General features: G+C 41.6%; 1 protein-coding gene across 1 annotated transcript; it reads right to left on the reverse strand.

Moving 5' to 3' along the window:
- Nucleotides 1-466: 466 nt before the first annotated feature.
- PCK1 (phosphoenolpyruvate carboxykinase 1) lies at nucleotides 467-8,466 on the reverse strand. The gene is made up of 10 exons (XM_073309271.2): nucleotides 8,358-8,466; nucleotides 7,905-8,154; nucleotides 6,863-7,044; nucleotides 6,004-6,207; nucleotides 5,491-5,678; nucleotides 4,105-4,267; nucleotides 3,231-3,455; nucleotides 3,012-3,143; nucleotides 1,972-2,067; nucleotides 467-1,362 (listed from the first exon to the last, which is right to left on the reverse strand). Exons 2-10 carry the CDS (start codon nucleotides 8,126-8,128, stop codon nucleotides 908-910), a joined length of 1,869 nt encoding a protein of 622 aa, XP_073165372.1. The 5' UTR covers nucleotides 8,129-8,154; nucleotides 8,358-8,466; the 3' UTR covers nucleotides 467-907.
- Nucleotides 8,467-16,698: the final 8,232 nt, after the last annotated feature.

Genomic DNA, 16,698 nt, shown 5'->3' on the forward strand with positions numbered 1-16,698 from the left:
CTTGCCATGCGTGTGGATTGGAAAGCATGGAGGGAGCACTTTGAGGAGGAGGATAGCAGGTTTCAGCAGGTGGGTGAAGCACCCTTTCGTCCCTCTTCCCCATTCCTGAAGCCCTACAAGCCATCCCCACGAGTCCAGAAAACTCTTCACAAAGCACCCTGAATTCCGCACCAGCACCCTGCTTCCCCTCCCCCCTGGAGCTGGGGAAGAGACACACGCCTCTCATACTTCAGCACATGAACCAACCTCTAATTCACGGGGATTAGGAAAAAACTTTCCCAGAAGCCACTCATTGTTTGGAATTCTTTGACTTTATGTATGTTTCAGTAATGGGTGGGAAACTGACTTATTCGGTGATTAGTTTTCTCCCATGAACACAACCCCTCCTCACGGTGGGAATGATTGGAGGCCCAGGACATTTGCGTGCTGTTTTCTGGACAGTGAGAATACAGGAAATGAGAGAATATTCTGTAAAAAGGTTTATTTCACTGATTTAAAGAACAGGCTGTGCAAAACATCTGGAAATCACCAGAATATGAGACATAAAATAAAAATATTTTAAATATGCATTTGTAATACAAAATAATCTTTCATTCTGGTAAGTAATCTTTCCAAATATTTTTAAAGATAGAAAATATAGCTAGATAATACATATATACAGCTTACAGGTTTTTTTTTTTATTGTAACTGACACCACTAAGATAAAAACACATTCATCTGGGTCTTTAATGCTCATTATAACAGAAACAGACATTCTCTAAAACATTGGAGTCTGTGTTTTTAGAATTGTTATATGAAAATTGTTATATTTTTCAGCATAGCCCCTATCTATCCATGTATTAGTGTGCTTCCGGTAAAGTGTGCTTGTCATCTTCGTTATGTGTGGATTCAGAACGGTTTTGATCAGTTACAGCTGTTTTATCCTTTGCTCCAATGCAAGAACCTCTCTTTCTATTTCATAAGGGAGGTCAGCATTAACTTGCTCTTCAAAATATTTCTTGATTTCTGTCACCTCTTTTTCCCAGAACTCTTTGGAGATATCAAACAGTTCTGTCATGTCAATGCCTTCTAGGCCCTTCAGGTTCAAGGCTGAGTCAGCAGGGATGTAGCCTATAGCAGTTAGCTTGGCACTGGCCTCTCCACGGATTCTGTTGAACATCCATTCCAGCACACGGGAGTTCTCCCCAAAACCAGGCCACAGGAATTTCCCTTGCTTGTCTTTTCGGAACCAGTTCACATGGAAGATCTTGGGCAGTTTTGAAGCTGGGCGATGTGCCATGCTAAGCCAGTGGGCAAGGTATTTGCCAAAGTTGTAGCCAAAGAAAGGCCGCATGGCAAAGGGGTCGTGCATAATGATTTTTCCTGTTAAAAGAATGTACATAAAAAGTAAGATAATACTTAGCCCTCATACAACATTTTACCCTGTCAGCAAAAAGAGCTTTAAGAATATGGTTAAGCATTATCCCCAATCTACATATGGAGAAACTGAGGCAAAAATTGATTAAGAGCCTGAATTTAAGAGGTGGTAAGCATGGTCAACTCCAGTTTAAGTAAATGGACGGTGTGGGTGGTCAGAACTCTGAAAATTCAGCCCTAAATGTCTCAAGTTGGGCATCCCAAAACTAGCCCATTCAACATGTGCTCTGTAACAAAACAGAAGACTTCAGTGACTTGTCCAAGATCACACAATGGCTCCGTATCAAGTCTTTCAACTCAGACTCCGGCATCCTGTTGGCCACACTGTGTCCCTGCTCCACATTACCCACATGGAGTTGTTTTGCTGTATGTTGAATTTTAGGTTAGAATTTTTTTAGCTCCAAGCAGAATATTTTGTATTTTGAAAACTGCACAATTCACAAAATTAACTCCCAAGAAGCAGACTGTAGTGCATAGTAATTTACAGGTGATCACTGTTGGGTATCCAGAAAGGACTACTTTTAATATGGAAAGGCAAATTAGATTTTGATTTACCTTTGTGCTCAGCAGCTGCGGTTGCTTCAGATCTCATAGCTGCTCCTATAAATACGGCATGCTCCCAGCTAAGGGCCTCATATACTAGAGGCACACCTGTAGAGAACAAAATAGCTTCACTAATTAAAGGTCCAAAAGTCTTTGCTATAACAGCTTTAGCTACCTGAGGTACTGCAGTATGCATGTTACCACAGAATTCAGTCCCTCTTTTTCCTGTTATATAATTCAGTTCATTTTTTCCCCTCTCTCTTATTGGAAAATAATTTAGGCCAGAATTCTCTCTTTCTCTCCAGCCCAATGAATCTTTAAGTATTTGAAGCTGTTCCACTGTGTATAAATACTTTGAGTCCATGGGCAAGAGAGAGAAAGAAAGGGAGACTGACATTGTAGTCTGGTGGTTACCACACCCACCTAAGAGGTGGGAGAGCTAGGGTCCAGTCCCCCTACTCCAATCACTTTTTAATTAGCTAGCCAAACTGAACAACTTCAATAGGAGAGACTGCGGAAGCTCCACCTTAGATTATCCCAAAGCTCAGTGCTTAGAGATCCCAACGCAAATCATTTCTCCCAATCACGCAGAGGAGGGAATCAAACCTGGGTGTCCTTCATCCCAGGTGTGTGCTCTAGCCACAGGGCTAAAAGTCATATGTGGGCATCTCTTGCTCTTGTGGCCAGATTTTCAATGGAACTTGGTTCAGTAGGTAGCCTCAGTTCCTCATCTATAAAATGGGGATAATATTTCATTTCTCCCACCCTTTCTCAGTCTGGGCTATCTAAATTGTAAGCCCTTTGAGGCCTGGACTGTGTCTTACTATCTGTCTGTCCCATGCCTAGCACAATGGGGCCCTGATCTTTGTTGGTGCCCCTAGGTGTTAACATAATACAGATAATTGTAAAGTGTTGGGCACTCAAAAATCATAGGCCACTTCTTAAAATGTGGTTTACTAATCTAGTTATTTTGCTGCTCTCGCTGCTTAGAGGACACCACGGTAGCAAAGACTTTGGTCTTTGGTCTTGATACACATTATTGCAGCTCTTACCAGCAGGTCTACGGCCTCCAAATATTATACCCTCAATCGGCACTCCTTCTGGAGATTCCCAGGCAGGGTCAATGATCGGGCACTGGCTGGCAGGGGTGCAGAATCGAGAATTGGGATGGGCGCAAGTCTCCCCTGTACAGACCAAAATATTTCATGATTGCAGAGTTAACGTGAAATGTGAAGAGAAATTTAAAAAGTCCCCCGAACATGCAGAGTTACCATTCCCTGGGGTCCACTTCTTGTTCTTCCATGAAGTCAGTGTCACTCCTGGTGCAAGTGGTTCATCCATGCCTTCCCAGTATATACCTCCATCGCTGGTTTCTGCTACATTGGTGAAGATGGTATTCTTGTGTATAGTCTTTATGGCATTGGGGTTTGTTTTTACTGATGTCCCAGGAGCAACTCCAAAAAATCCATTTTCTGGATTGATTGCCCTTAAATTACCTGGAATTTAAGAGAGACCAAACAATGTGAAACACTGGAATGCGTTACCTAGGGAGGTGGTAGAATCTCCTTCCTTAGAAGTTTTTAAGGTCAGGCTTGACAAAGCCCTGGCTGGGATGATTTAATTGGGGATTGGTCCTGCTTTGAGCAGAGGGTTGGACTAGATGACCTCCTGAGGTCCCTTCCAGCCCTGATATTCTATGATTCTATGATAGAAAACCCAACTCACCATTTGAACTCTTGGCAGACTAGGATCCAGATCCTGCTGCCATCAAAGTCAGAGGGAGGTGGCCATGGACTTTAATGAGAGCAGGACTTGTCCCTAGAGCAGGGACTGGCAACTTTTGGCATGCAGCCCGCCAGCGTAAGCCCCCTGGTGGGCTGGGCCGGTTTGTTTACCTGCCGCATCCGCAGGTTCAGCCAATCGCAGCTCTCACTGGCCAGCACATCCCTTGGCCTGCGCCGCTTCCCGTAGCCCCCATTGGCCTGGAACAGCGAACCGCGGCCAGTGGTAGCTGCGATTGGACGAACCTGTGGACGTGGCAGGTAAATAAACCAGCCCAGCCTGCCAGGGGGCTTACCCTGGTGGGCCGCGTGCCAAAGGTTGCCAATCCCTAGAGCAATTCAGCCTTACAGTGAGAAAAGTTACCTTGCTCATCAAATTTCATCCAGGCAATATCATCCCCAACACACTCTATTTTCCATCCTGGCAGAGTTGGGTTCATCATAGCCAAGTTAGTTTTTCCACACGCACTGGGGAATGCTGCGGTAAAGTACTTCTTCTCACCCTCTGGGTTTGTGATACCCAGGATCTATTGAAAAATAAATGTCTCTGTTTAATATGCTTATTTTTTCGGGCACTTGTATTATTACCAGTAAATGGTAATAATAAAACATGTTGGATTTGCATTAAATTATGTGCAGTTTTTTAAGAAAAAGGACTTAATATTAGATTTGAGCAAATAATTTGCAGATAGTATTTTATTTGACAAAGTGTCCCCCCATGGAATACTTGTGAGCAGATCACAGGTTTTTCAAATGTATTTACAAATTTATTCAAACTTTATTATTATGTGTTACACAGTGCGCCCAATGAGCTTAGAGATGAAAGGGAAAAGGGGGAGGGGCAGTAGTTGGAGTGGCAAGTGGGGTCAACGGTGGGATTTTTTTTTTTTATGATAGGAATGACTTGCGCATACTTTTATTGTGAAGTGAAAGAGCTAGAGGAGAGTGAAAGGTTAAAGAGAGGAGAAAGGGAGGGAGGGAGAGTGGGTGTGAGGGATATCAATTTACTTAATTTTTTTTTACTTCATAGATTAAAAATATTCAGACTTTGAATATTTTTGTGTTGCTGAGCTCTGATGGATGATCAGGTAAGCCACATGGTATTTTTCAGTTCCCTGAGTGGGTCAGCCTGGCATAAATACTTGTATGAATGAATGTAAAATGTCTTTGCTGTGAATACTCAAATGCGTAACTAGGAAATTCACTTTGCAGGACCATTTTAGTGAAACTTGATTGCTCAAATGAGAGTGGAAAGTGAAGACAGGAAGGGCACGAACACAGTCAAATGCAATTCATTTGAAAAAGGAATTGAATATTGTCAGGATTCTTTTTCAGGTCTGCTTTTAATATTAAAGACAATTTTACAAACTATGGACCCTATCCTGCAAGCTGTTGTATGCATGTAGACCCATATTCCCATGTGTATCCTTACTGAAGTGAATGGGGTCTGCACAGGCACCGAGGTCTGCCTCTATGGAACATAATTCAGGATCAGGGCCTAGACAAGCAGATGGAAATCTTGCTTAGTTCCCTATTTTTATATTTTCTTCTATAAAATGCTTATTTATCAACAATACAAGTACTTCCCTATTTCTACATAAGATGGTTGTATGATATGTACATCTCACATCACAGTAATATTCATGCCAGATGGTAATTCCACTCATATCAAGTCATGGCATATTCACACTGAGCTGTTTTGAGGTTTAATTGCTTTAAAAAATTCACTTATGATTTTAACAGCTCTTACCAGCATGTGCTCAGCAAGCCAGCCCTCTTCCTTGGCAATTCTGCTGGCAATCCTGAGGGCAAAGCACTTTTTCCCCAGCAAGGAGTTTCCTCCATAACCACTGCCAAAAGAGATGATTTCTCTGCGATCAGGAATCTGAGCAATCAGAGTCAAATCTGGGTTGCAGGGCCAATTGTTTACTAGTGGTTCTGCAAAACACAATGCGCTACTCATGAATATAGGAATTTCCAGATTGGATCAGACACAAGGTTCATCTAGTCGGCGTCCTGTGTCTGACACTGGCCAGTACCAGATGCTTCAGAAACCCTGCAGTAGGCAGCTGTGAAATAATCTGCCCCCTAGGAAGGCCTTAAATCCTAATTCCTTCACCAGGGACTTGACCCTCCTTTTGTTGCACACTCTAAAACCTCCCGTTGACTTCATTGGTAGTTTTCATTGTGCCAAGGATACAAGATAGGTGGAACACATATGTCTGAGCATTAGTCAGAGTTAATGGTTAATATGATTACTTACTTTTTAGTGGTAAAGGGCACCCAACTGAATGAAGGCATTTTACAAACTCTCCATTCCCTAGGGTTTCCAAGATGGCTGTTCCCATCCGGGTCATGATCCTCATGCTGGCCACCACATACAGCGAATCTGTCAGCTCAATCCCAATCTTGCATAAAGGAGACCCAATGGGCCCCATACTAAAGGGGATGACATACATTGTACGTCCTGTAAAGCAGGAGCAGAGCCACGTGAGTGAGATGTGACCAAGAATAAAAACAGTATATTGTTGGAATAATCATTAAAAAGTACCTTGTCCCTTTACATTTTCTCACTTCCTTAAAAGCCCTCCATCTTTTGCAAGGTGGTTCCAGAGGATATTTATAGATTTGAAACACTCCTTTTTGTCAGGTTATGTAAGAAAAGGTTTTGTTTTTAACTACTAGTAGTTTTCTGTGTTTTTAAGTTATAAAAGCTATTGTGCTGGGTAGGTAGAATTGTCTAGCAGCCTCAGAAGGAGCAAGAGGCCAAATTCTCTGCTAGTGTAAACTGGTGGAACTCCATTGAAGAGAATTTGACATCGGGAGTCAGGATTCCTGGGTTCTTTCCTCAATTTCCCATCTACTGACTCGCTGTTGATTTCAGGAAAGTCACCCAAGCTTTCCAAGCTTTTGTTGCCCTTCTTTAAAATGGGTAGTAGAATGACCATGTATATGTATGCAGAGCTCTGAGACCGAAAGGCCTGATAAAATGGGTTAGCTGCCTAACCTTTATGTGCCAAAGTTTGTAAATCTTAGCCAAATGTATTTGAATTTTTAGATTATTATTTATTATTACTGGTGTTTTTATTATTATGAAAGTGTCATGTGAATTTTCTTTTTACCTTTCATGCACCCGGGGAATCTGACACTGAAGGCTTTCTCAAAATCTTCTTCTGACATCCAGTGACCCAGCTGGCTAGTTCCAGTTTTAGGGATTGGAATGGTATCTCTCTGCTCCTGAGAGATAATGACTGTTTTGCTTTCAATTCTTGCCACATCCCTTGGATCAGTCAGAGCCAACCAACTATTTAAAAAAAAAATCAGGAAATTGTGCTTTGGTCATTAAAAAGTGGTAAGTAGAGTACATTTAATCCTTCCCTAGGGGGAAGGCACAATCGGGTAAAATGCTTTATAGTGGGTAAGGGTACAGCCCATCACGTCCAGATATCTTTCCAGACAACCACAGCTTATTCAGATAAAGGATCGGTGGAATGTATTCTCTCACACAAAATAGCTAAGAATATTGCAGAATGAACTGATGGTGTCATGGCTTTAGAAATTTAGCTGTAGTATCGTTACATGTTAATCTCTCTTGACCTCAGCTTCACCAACTGTCAAATGGGGTTAATAACTCACAGGGAGTTATAAGGCTTGACTCTATTCTTATTTACACCAGTATAAATCGAGAGTTTTGCCAGTTTTACACAGTAATCAATAGAGCGACTCCTGGCTAAGGCAGAGGCCCTGTAAACACTTTGAATACAGGTGTAAGTGTTTGCAGGATCAGGGCCTAAGTGAGATCAGAATCTAATCCATTGTGTTGGCAGAGCATTTTGAAGACTTAAGGTTCTGTGCAAGTCACATGATATGGTTTCTGTTCCTGAATTGGAAGATTTTCGTAATAGAACATGAATTGTAAACTGTGAATTGTAAACCGTGAATATTCCAGTTGAATAATACCGTTTAAATCAGCATTGGGTGAATATTCAAGGTTAAAGTGCACTTTTCCTGAGTACTCAAATGTTCATGGAAAGTAAACACTAAAGGGTTTTGGACATGGTTGAAACGAAATCCCCTTTTAAATATAAACGTTAATGGAAAATTATATACCACAATTCTCTCAGGTCTAACCCTGACTTTCTTTTACATATGTCTGTTACTTACCAGTTCTCATACTTCTTCAGCTTTTTGATCATGCCTTGTTCTACCATGGTATCCAGAATGTTTTTGTTCTCTTCCTCTGAGCCATCACAGATATGAATTCTAGCAGGTTGGCACAGCTTGGCATTGCTTTCAATGAAGTGTCTCACTTCCTGAGACAGGCTCTTCAAATCCCCCTGGATGAGTCGTGGGTTTATGTTCAGTCGAGTCTTCAGCTGGGGAGTCATTATTTGTAGGCTGCAGTGGATATGGTCTGTAATCAAAGATCAAACATTTGGCCTGTTAGCACATTACCCAACAATTCCTAATGGAAGGAATATGCTTTCCTAAAAATACATTCAGTAATAAAAAGATTGCATATTAGATTTAATTGTGTCTAAATCAAACCTGTGCATAGATATGGAATGTAAAGCTCTAGAAGAATGCATACAATTTATATATAGAAACTCCACTTACTTTCCTGTAAAAGAGATTGGAGAGGATTTCACTGCTTCTTCTACCTGTTCAGATTTTGCCTACTTTGGACTATTCTTTTGATCATTTACTTCCAAGGAGGAAACCTCGTCTCTTAAATACTCCTCACATGCTGGAGTCCTTCCCACCAGCAGAGGTGAAGCAGGCTTGTCCCCTATGTCATCACAGGATGGCTCCTGGAACAGTGCCATGGACAGTTATCATCATGAACAATTGACAAGAAGCCGCGAAGAGGTAATTATTTAACAGGCTTGATTAATGAATGCTCGAAACTGAGATTCTCAGCCCTTGGATTTGCTGTTTTAAGCAATTACAAAACGTGTTGCTTTGGCCAATCTTTGAACTAGTCCTGCTCTGATGCAAAAAGTGTTGTAACTCCTCAATATGTGGGAAAGGTTGTGCGCAATGAGTGGCTGGAAATAGAACACCAAGTGTAGTAAAGCATAATAGACAGCCTGGCACATCTCGTATGTGTGTGCCTGCTAGTTGGCTGTGAACTGGAGGCTCATACAAAGTGTGTTTACTCACCTTGGAAACACTGCCTGATGTGGGGATAAAGTGCAGCTTTGAGCAGCAAAAGCAGGGGAATAAAAGAGCGTATTTCACATTCTATTCACATATCAATGTACCTGGAGGTTTTAAGTTTGTGCATGAAGTTCTGAAAAGCTATGCCAAAATCATTCTTGCTGATGAATTTCCTATAGTATTAGATATAAGCAAAAGCTCTGTCTCTCTAAGCTGGGGCTTTTCATGTGTACAGAACAGATAGTCTCAAAATTCTGTAAATTCCCAGTATAGTGAGCAGTGACAGGTCAGCAACTGTCAGAGCAACTAAAAAAACTTCTGTTATTGTTGATTTAACAGAGTTACTATGGAAAATGTAAAGCTGTATCTAAATTGCTACCCAAGAAAAATCACAAAACTTCCTTGTGTTTAGTAAGGAAGAGTTAATAGCAGTTCTCTAAGTTAATAAAAGAATAAAATAAAATTCTGCTTTCCATACGTAACTTCCTGTGAGGCCACAGCAGCTGTTTTGTCATTAATTGATATAATTTGATTGATGAAATGATTGACCCCATGGTAACACTGTGAAAGTATTTCATTCCTGCACGGTTCCTAGAGATAGGACCAGATCTGCAGAGTTCAGGCATCTTCAGTTGCACATCTTTATAACTGATGCAGTCCTGCGCACAAATCAGACAACTGAGGACATCTGTATGGCCTAAACTCTTTGGATATCTGGCCCATAGCTCCCTATGCATTTTGCTATGTTTAGGTCTTTTGATGTCCACCTCTTACAGAGGTTCTCACAACAAAATTTTTGGTGGCCTCAGAGTACAGCCACCAACTCTTGCTGGTGGCCGCTGTGACAATTTTTCCTAAAATACTTAATTAACTTGAGGAAAAACATATAAATATGAACATATACACATCCAAATCATAGTAATTTATTTATGTGAGGGTTTTTTTGCAGACTGAATAATAAAAATAATGTACAGTTGTCTCTATTCTTTACTAGACCGAAACAGAATAGAAACATAAATAAGGTTAATGGCACGTCCTTGTCTGGTTGTTGTTTCTTTTGCTTTTTTGGTTGAATTTTTGTTTTAGACTTGCTAGCTAGTAAGTTTGCTTCTGTGAAAAATTATATTTGTGTGTTTGTTAATATCATTTTTCACAGCAGACTTCTTAACTAGCTGGGAGGCCGTGAAAAGCGATATTAACAAATATCACTTTTCACAGCAGACTTACACAGCCCTGGCAAGCTGGGGGATAAATTAAGCCTTAGATGAGGAGGTAGCTAGGGAGGCAGTGGGAGCCAGGGGTGATGGGGTGGATGGGTCAGGGGATGGAGCCTGCTAGGTCCTGCAGCCGGGGGGGCTAGAGCCTGTGGCCGGAGCCCACCGCTGCGTGGCTGGAACCTGTACGGAGCCTGCTGCCCGCCACCCCAGGGCTGAAGCCAGAAGCCAGAGCCCCACTGCCCCCAGAGAAGGTGGGGAACTCACACCAGTTGTCTGCTCCTCCAGCGTTGTGTCTCTAGAGGGGGCAAGGCCAAAGCCATCCTGACAGTCCCAGGGGAGGGGCCGCTGTTTTCCCCCACCCCTCCAATCAATGCCCAGAAGGCTGTGGCTGCAAGAAAAGCCCCTGGTGGCCGTATTTAAGAAACACTTTCTTAGAACATGCTTTTCATAAAGAGAAGCTTGAGATTTGTATGCATGTGCCCTCCCACTCTGGTATGCACAAATACTGCAATGCTTCAGGCAAATTGTGCAGTTGCATGTGCAAAGAAAAGTCACAAAATAAAGCCACCATGTCAACCAGATCAGATATAGGCAATCATAAGATCATAAGAATGGCCATATTGGATCAGAGCAAAGGTCCATCTAACCCAGTATCCCAGCTTCTGACAGTGGCCAGTGCCAGATGCTTTGGATGGAATAAACAGAACAGGGCAGTTATTGAGTGATCCATCCTCTGTTCAGTCCCATCTTCTGCCAATCAGAGGTTTAGGGGCACCCGGCGTATGGGGTTGCATCCTTGACCATCTTGGCTAATAGCCATTGATGGACCTATCCTCCATGAACTTATCTAATTCTTTTTTGAACCTAGTTATACTTTTGGCCTTCACAACATCCCCTGGCAATGAGTTCCACAGGTTGACTGTGCATTCTGTGAAGAAGTAGTTCCTTACATTTGTTTTAAACCTGCTGTCTATTAATTTCTTTGGGAGATTTCTGATTCGTGTGTTATGTGAGGGAGCAAATAACACTTCCCCATTCACTTCCTTCACACCATTCATGCTTTTATAGACCTTTGTCACATCCTTCCTTAGTTGTCTCTTTTCTAAATTGAACAGTACCAGTCTTTTTAATCTCTCCCCATACGGAAGTTGTTCCATACCCCAAATAATTTTTTTTTGATCTTCACTATACCTTTTCCAATTCTAATACCTTTTTTGAGATGGGGTGACCAGAACTGCATGCAGTATTCAACCTGTGTGTGTGTACTATGAATTTATATAGTGGCATTATAATACTGATTATGATAGCTTTTTTGAGTGCTGCTGTACACTGAGCAGACGTTTTCAGAGATCTATCCACAATAACTCCAAGATCTCTTTTTTTGAGTGGTAACAGCCAATTTAGATGCCCATCGTTTTCTGTGTATAACTGGGATTATATTTTCCAATGTGCATCACTTTGCACTTATCAGCATTGAATTCCATCTGCCATTTTGTTGCCCAGTCTAGTGAGATCCCTTTGTAATGCTTCACAGTCAGCTTTGGACTTAACTATCTTCAGGAATAGGGTATCATTTGCAAATTTTGCCACCTTACTTTTCACCTCCTTTTCTACCTTTTCACCCCCAATCCCAGCAGAGATGCTGAACACTGGATGAAATGGTCTTTCCATCTCACATCTATCTATCTATCAATCTATCTATCATATAAAGTTTCTAGGACAGCAAATCTGGGATCTGACTTTAGTCAGGCTATTGAGTATTCTAAAGTAATAAAATTGGTGTCAGTGGCCTAGCTAATGAGCTACAAGTTTATAGGGGAATTTAGAAGCTGTTAAAAGTTTAAGCTGATGCCATTCAGTAATCTTTTTCCAAGGAGACTTCCATTAGTTAGACTTCATTGTTACAGCTAATTCATCTCTTGGTATTGGAATGCAGACCCTGAACTGAAATACCGTGCAATGCCAAGCCTATCTGTATTGTAGATAAAAATGCCAACCTGCGCCACAACCTCCACCTTTAAAATGCCATCGGTTTGAAAGGTCTCTTGGGTTGGTTGGTGAGTGACTGGCAGAAACAGCAATACAGGAAAGAAAAGAGTACACGCCTGGGAAGGTCTTTTATTGTGTTTCGTAAAAGTAAAGGAAAGAAAATAGTGAAGTACCAAGAGATGTCCTTGATGCATAGCAAGGCCAGCATTCCTGATAAAACCTAAGACTGGCAAAGCATGTACTGGATAAGAGATACTAAAGATTGCTCCAAGAGATAACAATGCATTAAGATAGATAAAATTAAAAGCAATTTAATGCTGAGAGGAAGGTTGCCCATGCTATGGGCCCACTTACAGGTGGAACCCTGCTTGGATTCCATCAGTACTTTGGCAAAATCAGACTCTGCAAAATATTCTGACTTTGCTTCATCAGAATTTGCTGATTTTGTTGGAATTTCTCCAATTCGCTCTAAGGTTTATATGTGTTTAATTAATAGATCTTTTTCCTGACCTGTCCTCATATGGCTACCCACCCCATCCATGCCCATCTGTTAATAGATAAGTTGTCAGTAGGTGGTGCTCAAGAATATGCAGCATTGTGCCCTTGCTACAGGTATATGGCTGGAATTGTGTATTGTATTAAATATCATTACAGTTCCCATGCAGGGCAGTGGGGAAGGAGAATATGGGGGAGATGGTTTGGGCTCAGGCCATGATTGGGATGATGGGATGAGTATTTATGTGGCTTCAGTATCATCACACAACTGCAGTATAGTGGCTTTAGCCCTGAGGTTGGAGAGTTTCACCCAGACCTTAGGTTGCAGGTGACAGTTTTCATCTAGAGACAGGGAGGGAGGGAGAGAGAGATTCTTCAGACCCAGTCAGACAGCTAATAGAGCAAACACATTAGCCAAGAAAACCTCTTCCCGGAACTAAGCTGTCTTTGCTGATGACATGATTGAGGATATTGACAAACAGGAGATAATAGGCAAATCAAAAGGTGCTCTGTAAATTTCAGCTCAATGTTTGCCTAATGGAATAAGCAAAATTCTTGAGGATTTTTCTTAAACTTGTGAGGGGGCCAAGTTTGCTAACCTGCAGAGCATAGTCCAGGGCACACTGCATTTACCCAGGGATTATCTTGTGCTTGAGCTAGCGTGAGCTGTTTCCAAGTCATCACTAGGCACAGACAGCAGGTTAACTGGTGATTGTTGCTGCCTATTGTCAGTAGTACTGTGTATATTATTTTAATGATGTATTTGTACCCAGAGGCTGTGGGGATGGGCACATAAAAATCACTGTATTGTGTATATATGAACAAGCAAGAGAGAGTAAAATAACAACGTTTATACCTGTAGAAAAGGGCAATGGGCCAGACTCATCTTAGTGCAAAGCCAAACTGATGGCACTGCTGAATGAATCTATGTCCATTTCATGTTACATTAAAGTTTCCAAACTTTTTCACTTGTGATGTCAGCAGAATTTGAACATGAATGGCCATACGCTGAGCAGTGTCAATCCATAACCAGCGAAAGCTTTGTATTTGGGTAGCACTTCTCACCAGAAGATCTAAAGCCAATTACAAATACTCCGTTAAGCCTCCCAACCCCCCTGTGAGGTATGCTAGTATTATACCCATATTCCAGTAGAATAATTGGAGCATAGGAAAACTAAGGCTATGGTTTTCGAATGGCTCTTCTAATTTTTGGGGCCTCAATTTTGGGGTGCTCCATTTGAGACACTAAAGAGGTCTGATTTTCAGAGGTGCTGAGCACCACAACTCCCAGCATAGTCCATGGGGTATTCAGCCCCCCAACAATCCAACCCTACTGGTCATGTTGGGCAACTACAATTAGCTTGCACTGCAGCTGCCCGTCATCTTAGCTAAGCAGAATACTCCAGTTTCCAAGACTGTCAAGCTGGCAAATTTCACCAGCATTGGGGAAAGTGTAAGGGCCTTTTTAAAAATGTCTCAAGTGTACATTTTGTTTTCTATTTTAAATGAAAAACACTTTTTTTTAGTAGTAAGAGTATTATAATACATCACATCTAATAGCGGAATACAAATCCTCTGGATTTAATTTTTTCTTGCTACTTCTTCTCTGCACTTTTTTTGACACATGAATCTGATGCTCATCAGGTGTCTTTTTTGGAAGCTGTCAAATTATTTAAATGAGTGCGAATCTGACATTTCCAGATGATAGTGTTCAATAAGTGCCTTGAAAAGAGTGTTTTCAAGTTGTCTACTTTGATGGACACAAGTCAGGCTGTTCAAATTAGAGGTTTTGAGTGATTCAGTTTAGGAGTGACTTACCAGAGCTCAATAAAATAAAATTAAATGTTCCTAGGTACTCAGGAAAAGAATGTCACACACACACACACACAAAGTTTTAGCTTCATCACTACAAATGGACATAGGTGCAACAAAGCACTCTCATGAGATCTGGAAGTCACTAATGGCACATAATTATTTGTAATAGACTTGGAAATTCTGAGTTCCTCACATCGCTAACTATTTCAGGTATTGTCACGTTAAGAAAAAGTTTGGTTTGTTTTAAGACAATAGATTTTTAAAAATCAATTAGCTGGACTGCACAGGGAGGAGCCAGGAATCGAGCCCAGCTCCATTAAGACCCAGTCCACATCTTAAAACAAAACAGGTGTCACACACATTTTTTTAACATGACAATACCTGGAATAATTCGCTACATGAAGAAACCACAAAAGCATCCTTCCTCTAATTTCTCAAGGCCAGATCCTCAGCTGTGCAAAGGGGCCCAGCTCCATTGAAGTCAATGGAGGCTCTGTTCCTCGGCCCTCTGCATTCCTATCCCCACAGAAAAGGTCTTGCAAACCCAGATGTGGTCTGCACACGAAATACATCTGGGCTGCTAACCCTTGCATTGGACTGCAGAACAGGGCCCCTTGTGGAGAGAGAGAAAAGGTTGCCGACTTCATTACAGTGCTTCCCCATCTCACCTGTTTCCTCTCATCATAAATGTTATTGCACTGTTTGCTTTATGCAGCTTGTAAAATTACTTTAATATGGTGGAAAATCCCTAAAGCTGCATAGTTTTCAACCTGGCACAACATTGCCTGAGAAGTAAGGTCTGCTGAGTTACTGAGATAGCCAAGAGAATGACAGAAGATATCAAAACATTTGGTCTAGTTGTATAGCTGTGCCAGGAAATATGGTGGATTTGTTTTTTCATTTGCATTTGCCACTCTGGCTTTCTCATCTCTGCACTGCCCATGCTGAAGCTTCGTGAAAATGTAATATAAGCAAATCCATGATAAAGGGGAAAATTCATTAGCAGTGACACAAATGGATCCATGTCCCTCTTGGCTGTTGGAGCTGAGGAGACTATCTGAGCTTCCTACCAGTAAAGATTGTTAATACCTTCTTGAGGGCTTGGTCATCAGCCTTGTTTTAGGGGCAGTATGTCATGCTGCTGCCCCTCTAGTCTGTAGACCAGCACGACCATAAACGCCTGCATTACAAATGAAGTCATTCCACTTTATGCCCAATATACGGCATTGGCATTTTGTGTAGAAAGCCTCCAACTTTCCCCAGTCTGAAGGCATAGTGTGTGTATTTCACTACTGTACAGCAACACGGAGAAGATACAGAGAATAGATCCTGAACTTGGCTGTCGTGCTGAGATGAAGTTGATTCCATATTCATTGTAAACAACACATGGCAGAGGCAGCAATGCCAATCTGGTGGAGAACCTCTGTGTGAGAGTTGGAGGAACTGGTGAGTATAGAACCCAAATAGCAAAAGCTGGAGACTTCTTCAACAGTGCATGTAGATATCCCTGTAACTAAGTAACCAATCAAACCGGAATGAGCTTTGGAAATGCAAAAGAAGAAAAATGCTAATTTCAAAGCAAATGGCAAGTGTGTGATGATTGGAGGTCAGAGACTCTAAGTGCATTCCTCACTCACCGTCATCTAAGAAAAAGCCATGAGGGTAGAGACATGAGCAGCTTGTTTTCTGTCTGAAGAAGATATAAGTATAGATTTGAGGATAGATCCTTCATCTCTGGACTCTGCATCTGGTACACTTTCCTGTAAAAGCAGAGATCGCCAGAGACAATTTGGGTACCCTGAAAAGACTTTTGGGAAACTGGCAGTACATGACATCACTGCCACCATTTGGAATTACAAACTCTGACTCACCTGTTAATATATTTTACCTGCTTTAACCTCTCCATAACTCTCATTTCCTTTTCTTAACTAATAAACCTTTAGTTAGTTTACCATGGAATTGACTACCAGCATTATCTTTGGTGTAAGATCTGGAGTACCAATTGATCTGGGGTAAGTGACTGGCTTCTTGGGACTGGGAGCAACCTGATGTGGTGCTATTTTTGGTTTAAATAACTTTATATCACAAAGTTCAGTCTATCAGGGTGGTAAGATAGACTGGAGAGTCTAAGGGGACTGTCTGTGATTCTATGGCAACACTGGTACAGTGATCCAGGAGTTCACATTTGTTATTGGTTTGCTGAAATCTAATTATAGACCCCACCACCAGCTTGGGGTGTCTACCCTGTTTTCTGATGGTCTGCCCTGAAGCAGGCACTCACA

This window comes from Lepidochelys kempii, chromosome 13 (assembly GCF_965140285.1).
Source record: "Lepidochelys kempii isolate rLepKem1 chromosome 13, rLepKem1.hap1, whole genome shotgun sequence".
NCBI classification, from domain to species: domain Eukaryota; kingdom Metazoa; phylum Chordata; order Testudines; family Cheloniidae; genus Lepidochelys; species Lepidochelys kempii.

Excerpts from the sequence above, each read along its gene's own strand:
- PCK1 (XM_073309271.2), bottom strand. The coding sequence starts at position 8,128 with ATGACTCCCCAGCTGAAGACTCGACTGAACATAAACCCACGACTCATC. Across the intron at positions 2,068-3,011 it reads TGGAGGCCGTAGACCTGCTG|GTGTGCCTCTAGTATATGAG; the intron begins GTAAGAGCTGCA and ends TGTTCTCTACAG. Across the intron at positions 1,363-1,971 it reads CGCAGCTGCTGAGCACAAAG|GAAAAATCATTATGCACGAC; the intron begins GTAAATCAAAAT and ends TTCTTTTAACAG.